The 8,204-nt window shown below is 31.8% G+C and overlaps 1 protein-coding gene across 1 annotated transcript; it reads left to right on the forward strand.

Moving 5' to 3' along the window:
* The first annotated feature begins 5,243 nt into the window (after positions 1 to 5,243).
* LOC112734574 (tubulin beta-5 chain) lies at positions 5,244 to 8,204 on the forward strand. Its single transcript, XM_025783949.3, has 3 exons — positions 5,244 to 5,929; positions 6,654 to 6,923; positions 7,253 to 8,204. Exons 1-3 carry the CDS (start codon positions 5,536 to 5,538, stop codon positions 7,921 to 7,923), a joined length of 1,335 nt encoding a protein of 444 aa, XP_025639734.1. The 5' UTR covers positions 5,244 to 5,535; the 3' UTR covers positions 7,924 to 8,204.

The raw sequence follows: 8,204 nt of genomic DNA on the forward strand, positions 1-8,204 counted from the left end.
AGAGAGTTCGTTGCTACTTATATTGTATAAATAAGATTTTATGTAACCAACTCGGCTTGATGAAGTGGTCAACTTACTCATTTGTTTAAATAAATATTAGAAATTCGAATCTTACCTTAAACATGTAATAATTCATTAATTAGTAATAGACTCTTAAAAGTTTGTTTGGAAAGCTTTAAAAGTAGTTTTTTTAAGTTTTTGACTTATAAAAAGTAGTAGTATTAATGTCTGATATTTAAGAGCTTATAGAGAAGTTAAAGAAATGACTTCTTTCATAATACTACTGTTTTTTATTACATTTCTATAAAATAAGCACTTTTAAAACTAAAAATCCAAACACAAAATAACTTATTTATAAGTTACTTTTAATATAATCATTTATTGTTTAAATTATTTTTTCAAAAAGAATTTAATTAAGCTTTTTATCCAAACTGAAAATAAAGTTTATATTCGCGACGAATTAATTCTTGACCGAAAAATGTTGTAGACAAAAAAAATATGTACTTTATAATAAATTAAATGTATGTGTGATCCGCACTTAATTAATATTTATATATAATGTAATAATATTAATAAAATTGCATACACAAATTTATAATTAGTTATGTATATTTATATGTATTATTTTATATATTTTAATATACATTTTGTATATAAAAAGTGATAGAAGATCAATAAATTTTGTAATTTATAATTATTAAGTAATTATTAATAATATTTTTAATAATATGAGATTTTATCTAATAATATAAAATTATTTATTTTTTTTATTAATTATGCTGACTAAAATTTTAACAAAAATGCTGGCTTTTTATTTTATTTTTTTTAATATGTTTCGATTTAGTCAGTCAATGGTTATTGGTTAACTGTAGAGTACATGTAGGTTCATTTATTGGTAAGTTCAAGGAAAGTGCATGGCTCAGTGAATTCCAAATTCATGATAATTAATTAATTATTATTGGTCATGAATCTGGAATATCTTTTGAAGTGACGTGACTTTAGTGCCATTGATTTTGACTGTGGACTTCTATTCAGTACTAATTTAGTGTGACACAAGGCATCCTATTCATTCAGGGGAAAAGAGGGAGAAATATCAGTATCAGTTAATATGATGTCAATTAAGAATCAATTTACACTGATAGTAGTAAATACTAAGGAATACAACTTGTTAATTTAATAGTTAAACAATAGCTTAGTACTCGATTTATTTTGAGTTTTAATGAGGTCAGATAGGTGTAATACGTCGAAATAAAAATTTAAGTGTGTAATACATATGTATGAAATTAATAATAACTTCTGCATAATTTAAATAAAGAAAAAAAAAACTAAATCATAAAATCATTGATCAACGATTAAAAATTATTAAAAAAAATAAAAATAATAATTCGTGTCTCATTTTTATTGAGCAAAAAGTTTTGTCTTCCATCAAATTGTTACTCACGTATTAAGTATATTTTTTGTCATTAACTCAAATTGTTAGTAATAGTAACGATTTATTCTCATATTAATCCATTTTATATCAATGTATTACACTAAATTTATATAATATCATCCTGTTACACTTTTTATTTTACAATATCTAAAAAAATAGCTACAATAGTAAGCAATGATTAAATGCAGAAAAATGTACTGAGTATAATAATGAGTTATTAGGTGCGTCATTTCTTCTCAAGTTGCAATATCAATAGAAAGATACAAATTTTCACAAAAAAGAAAAAAAAGGCTTGTAGGGTCACAAGTCACGAGGCAGAGGCCTCCCATGTCATCAAATGCAATGTGTTTCCATGAAAGCAATGGCCTCCATTTTTGACTTAGTAGCGGAGCAGTGGCGACAATGAAATTCTCTTACTCGGTTTAGCTCTTGAGAAGAAAACCAAACACGTAATAAATGAATTGATTTTGGATCTGCCACACAAAAATTCTGAAGAGGTCTGTGATCAATTGGCAATAATGCTAGTATGAATGTGAGAGCCACAAGTGTGCAAGATTGGTGGCCATGGGGGTATATGCGCTCAACAGAAATGAATTAACGAATTAAACAAAGGAGGACAGATAATAATGGATGTGTATGAACTCTATGATAGTTCCTGATGGAACTGCTTGAACTTGAGAATGGAGTTGAATCAAATTGGTTTAAAATTAACTTTTTGAGAAAGTAGTTGAATCAAATTGGTTTAAAATTAATTTTTTAAGTTTTTTTTTGTGGAAGTTAAAACAGAAAAGAAAAGAAGAGATAGAGGCCAACATGTATCTTAATTCAGTTTTTAAGTGCCATAAAACTTACATCCATCACTGCTATGGTAGAATTTTTACTATAATCAAATAGATTACAAACACTAATATTAATGAATTACAACCCAATTCATCTAGTATTTTTCACTAAGCTTTTTATCTCAAAACCTAGCAACCCAAGTGTTGTCCCAACTTGAAAGGAGAACCTAATCAAATTCAGAAACCCTAAGTGTTATCCCAATTTGACAAAAGGAACCTGCAGATTCAATCTACCACCAAGTGCTATCCCAATTTGATAAGGGAAACTAAACCTCAGTTCAACAAAATCATATTACACAGAAACATTTCTTGACTTTTTCATGCATCTCTCTTACCTCTTTTTTCATGGCTTTTTCAACTCACATTCATAAACTTTTTTCTCAAATACAAAAAGATAACATTAGATAGCCATAGCAGAGAAAATCTAAAATGAAGTACAAATTGAATGAAAAGAATTCAACTCAAGTATATTGAGATGATGTTCTTGTATCACTCTTTTTTTCTTGCTTTCAAATGTTGTAGTGATACTTCTTATATATCTTCAGTTTGCTTTCCAATTAGCCTCTTTTATTTTTTTGTCCCAACTACCTATTGGAGCTGTCTCTGAAATATATTGTCCATGTTCTTCTTGCTTCACTAACTTTGAATGTTGAGGAGCCATTCCATCACCTCTGCTGTCATTGGATTTACTTTCTTCTTTGGTATGCATCCCCTTTTTTCTTTTACTCCATTACTTCTGCTATTCGAAGAGCTGCACCACTATTTTTACCTTTTTGTAAGTTTGTGTTTTGTTCTTTGCTTTATTGATGTTTTTGGAGTAGTGGGAGTGTCTCAAGTCTCAACTATTCTTGTTGTGTTGTTATTTTTTTTTTTCAACTGTCCTTGTTTTTTTATGATAAAAACAAACAAATGTTCCTTTATCATTTTGTAAATGCAGAATCTTCTTCCTTTATATTTTTTTATTGATCGGTACTTATTTAAAGATTTTGGACTTATACATTAAATTGAAGCATTAAAAAAATATTTAAATAATATTGTTGGACTGAGAAAAAAATAATAAACCTGTATCACTAAAACACACATTAAAACAAAATTAAGTTTTTAATAAATATTTGTTATCATAATTTATTTATCTAAATCAATTTTAACTCAACCGTTCCTTTGTGAAGAATTGAGGATTGGTTTCATATGCGGTGTCTTAGCATGAGATTTAGTTTGTCACATTAGGATGCATATAAATATTAGGCTTATATTAAAACTTGAAGCTCTCTGCACATGCCAAATGTCATGGAATTCAATTCATTTGGAGAGAGGTATATAAACTAAAATATTCAAATATATTATCAGCAATATTATTTGTATAAAAAATTATTTATTCGTATAAAAAATTATTCAAATGAGTTAAGTAATATATATATTTACGATTGTCAAATTTTTGAGTTAACTCATAAAATCTTTCGAATTCACATTGTTAAGTAATAGAACCGAATTGACTCGTTTTTAAATTCGTTTTTGAATAGACTCGGCTGAATTTGGATTGACTCAAAAAACTAGTGTTTACTCTGGAGCTTGCATGTTTGATTTTTATCCTATTATAAGTCCAAACAATGTCGCTTGTGCTTAAGAAATAAACCTATTGTTTATTGTCTAGCTCTACTACTCCTAGCCTCTATCTCCTTCTTTTTAGACCTTCTCCTTTTGTCCTTTCTATTTTTGATCTGCTTCGTGTTCACTCATTTTGATTCTATTTTGTCATTTTAGATGTTGATATGCATCTGCTTCTGAGTTCTCTCCCCGATTTGAGCTTTAAAGTTCTAATTCTTATATGTGCTTTGTGTTTCTACTTGTGCTTCATGCTTATTGCATAATAATAAAATATTTAAATGTACTTATTATAATTTGTATTATATTAGTATATTTTAATTTATTATGTGTTTTGTGGTGAAATTGTTAATTTAAAAATAATGTTTAGATTTGAGTAAATATATATTATGTATGATATATAATTTTAAAAAAATAAATGTATAACAAGTAAATTATGTGAATCTACGAGTTTACGAGTTAAACTTACAAGTTAAATTTAGGTGAGCTCCACAAATTTATTTAGGCTTGTGAATTTAATAACCTTACATGTATTTATACACAAATATAGAATAATTAATTTTTTGTAAATATTTTTTTATATATTATATTTTTGGTGACTTTTTATTTGTTGGTGTTTATCTTTTATATATTATATGTACTAGATATATTTTTGAAATTTTTTTAATATATTTTTATATTCTGAGTTATATTCAAAATCGAGTTTCAAACTAAATGTATTTTAGTGGGAAGTTTGTTTGATTTACGTTTTTATTTTTTATTTTCAGTATTTTTTTATTTTAGAATTTTGTAAACGAAAAGGTAATAAAAATAATAATTTTTTTTTCAATTTTTTTATACGAATTTGTATCAAGAACTAGAGAGAATTAGAGATAATTAAAGAGAATAGAAGAGAAATTTCTAAGATTAGAACTAAAGAGAGAAAGTAGAGTTTTCAATTACATCATGCATCTCCTACATTATTACATCATACTTCTATTTATGGTATAATTCTCTAATTGGACTAGTCCAATACTAATGGTATCATTTTCACCTCCTATTTTTGTATAAAAGTCTTGAAAATAAAAAATATTAAAAAATAAAAACATAAATCGAACCAATTTTTTTTTTTTTTTTTGGTCATGAAACCAATTTTTTCAATAATGAAATTTTCATGTATGGGGCATTGGGGAAGTATCATATTTTTGAGTTGGGCTTAAACCGGCCCAAAAACAAAAATGCACAGACGTTGACAGGTGGCATGTACGGAAGCGTGTGACAGAACAAAAATGTGAATCTGTTTAAGGACTATCCAAATTGGAGTGGTCTATATTTGATTTGAGTGTAAATAGCATAGGGTGATAGGGATGAGTGATGTCAAATGTGTAACTGTAATCATAAAGTCAATAACGATTGTTGGGTTGTTATCCATCGTGGGATATTTTTAGACGAGAAGAGAAGAATTGGGCGGCTCCACAGCTCATAATGGAAGAAAAGAACAAGCACCACCACACGTCATAAAATTAACCCTTAAACCACGCCATAATTACAATCCAAACCACGCCTTTTAAATTCTACCCTCCCTCCCCCAAAGCGCAAGGGAGAGTAAAGGAAAAAGAATATCACCTTTCGTTATTTTATCATCTCTCTCCGCTCTCCACCTTTCGTCACTTTCCCGAGAAAATGAGAGAAATCTTGCACATCCAGGGTGGCCAGTGCGGCAACCAGATTGGTGCCAAATTCTGGGAAGTGATCTGCGACGAGCACGGCATTGATCACACCGGAAAGTACAGCGGCGATTCAGAGCTCCAGCTCGAGCGCATCAATGTCTATTACAACGAGGCCAGCGGCGGAAGGTACGTCCCACGCGCCGTCTTGATGGATCTGGAGCCTGGAACCATGGATTCTCTTAGATCCGGTCCGATTGGGCAGATCTTCCGCCCCGATAATTTCGTGTTCGGGCAGTCAGGTGCGGGTAACAACTGGGCCAAAGGTCACTACACCGAGGGAGCTGAGCTCATCGACTCCGTCTTGGATGTTGTCAGGAAGGAGGCCGAGAATTGCGATTGCTTGCAGGGTATTCAATTCGCTATCTCTCTCTTTCTTTCATTCTTTCTTCTTCGATTTATTGTATTCTTGTGTTTCATTTTAGTATCGTTCAGGAGCCAATTGTTGTTTCTGGATTATTATTTTATTTTAATGCAATTTAGGTCCTCGTTCCAAGCAATTTTTTCCCCTGAATTTGATTCGCGTTGATATAAATTGTGTTCAAGTTTTTCCCTTGATTTTCTTTTACGTGCCTTGGATTGGTTATAATCTGTAATCTGTTCACTGAACTTTGGTGTCGGGGACCAAGCTTTGTTGTTTAGTTGCAGTCTGTGATTTTAGAACTTTTTTTTGGTTGGTCTCAACATTATTCGTGGAATGTGGATTTCTTCACATCATTTTCGTTCTAATCCGTCTCTTGTTTACCATAACATATGCTGATAGTCTGAAGATATTTTTCTGTCTTTGGCATTGATACGAGTTTTATTTTTATTAAATATCTGTAATGTGTTTTATTAGAGATTTAGAATACAGCTTTAAGCTTTTGTATGTTTCATATCGTTATGTAAAAATTCGATTCCATAAATTTAATCATTGGACTATACATTGGCATTTATTTAGTGTTGGTGCATGGCAATTGAAAAATCGTTTTTGGTTTCTTATTGAACTTCTTGCATATCTGTCAAAATTTAATCACGTTGCGTTATTTGCAACTGTGGCTAAGCAATTGAGTTATATGTTGAATATATGAACAGGATTTCAAGTCTGCCACTCTTTGGGAGGTGGTACTGGCTCAGGCATGGGAACCCTTCTCATCTCAAAGATCCGGGAAGAATATCCAGACCGTATGATGTTGACATTTTCCGTCTTTCCATCCCCCAAGGTGTCGGACACAGTTGTAGAGCCATACAATGCCACACTTTCTGTTCATCAGCTCGTTGAAAATGCTGATGAATGCATGGTCTTGGACAACGAAGCTCTCTATGATATCTGCTTCCGCACTTTGAAGCTTGCTACACCAACTTGTGAGTTTCTATTTGAATTTTAGTACAGTTAGTGAAATTTATGATTATTATTCTTGCTGTATGGATAATATTGATGTATTTATTTGCTTGAGGTAAAAAATGTGTTAAGTAATGATTAAGACGAAGTTTTCATTTTCCTTGACCATTCAATTTTGAATATTAAAATAGGAGTATATATCACGTTAGTGGGAGGATTCAAGTGGGTTTGTGTCTTGTGTCTCACTCATACCTGTGGTTATGGTTGTTGAACTTGTGCAATCATTGGTTTTGTTTGCTTGTCTAATTTGAACTCATAATGTATTTTATATCTATTTTTCTTCTTATTGCAGTTGGTGACCTTAACCACCTCATTTCTGCTACCATGAGTGGAGTTACTTGTTGTCTACGTTTCCCTGGGCAGCTGAACTCTGATCTTAGAAAGCTTGCTGTCAACCTTATCCCCTTCCCTCGTCTCCATTTCTTCATGGTTGGGTTTGCACCCTTGACATCAAGAGGTTCCCAGCAGTATCGCAACTTGACTGTGCCTGAATTGACTCAGCAGATGTGGGATGCCAAGAACATGATGTGTGCTGCAGATCCACGCCACGGTCGTTATCTGACTGCCTCGGCAATGTTCCGTGGTAAGATGAGCACCAAGGAAGTGGATGAGCAGATGATAAATGTGCAAAACAAAAACTCTTCTTACTTTGTGGAGTGGATACCTAACAACGTGAAGTCTAGCGTGTGCGATATTCCACCTAGGGGTCTCAAGATGGCATCCACCTTCATTGGCAACTCAACATCAATTCAGGAGATGTTCAGGAGAGTTAGTGAGCAGTTCACAGCAATGTTCAGGCGCAAGGCTTTCTTGCATTGGTACACTGGAGAGGGAATGGACGAAATGGAGTTCACCGAGGCTGAGAGTAACATGAATGATCTAGTTGCAGAGTATCAGCAGTACCAGGATGCTACTGCTGATGAGGAAGAATATGGAGAGGAAGAAGAGGAGGCTGCTGCTTAAGCTGCTTTAAATTGTGGAACAGTCAAAATACGTTGACTTGTTTATTGTTGATGTGTTTTGAATGGATTGAGGGTCGTTGAGACATTAAGTCATTGTATAATCTGGGATCTGCGGAGAGTGCTTCTATTTTGAGGTCATGGATGTCTTACTAGGTAGTTCCTTATATATATCGAAGGTGGCAGTTCCCCTCTATTACCATTGTTTCCCCTTTTTCTTCCAGTTGTTTTCTTTCTAATTATTTTATTTTTTTATTGGTTTTGAATTCAACAAGCATTAACTTA

The sequence above is a fragment of the Arachis hypogaea genome, chromosome 3 (genome assembly GCF_003086295.3).
Source record: "Arachis hypogaea cultivar Tifrunner chromosome 3, arahy.Tifrunner.gnm2.J5K5, whole genome shotgun sequence".
NCBI lineage: Eukaryota > Viridiplantae > Streptophyta > Magnoliopsida > Fabales > Fabaceae > Arachis > Arachis hypogaea.

Excerpts from the sequence above, each read along its gene's own strand:
- LOC112734574 (XM_025783949.3), top strand. The coding sequence starts at position 5,536 with ATGAGAGAAATCTTGCACATCCAGGGTGGCCAGTGCGGCAACCAGATT. Across the intron at positions 5,930-6,653 it reads GAATTGCGATTGCTTGCAGG|GATTTCAAGTCTGCCACTCT; the intron begins GTATTCAATTCG and ends ATATATGAACAG. Across the intron at positions 6,924-7,252 it reads GAAGCTTGCTACACCAACTT|TTGGTGACCTTAACCACCTC; the intron begins GTGAGTTTCTAT and ends TTCTTATTGCAG.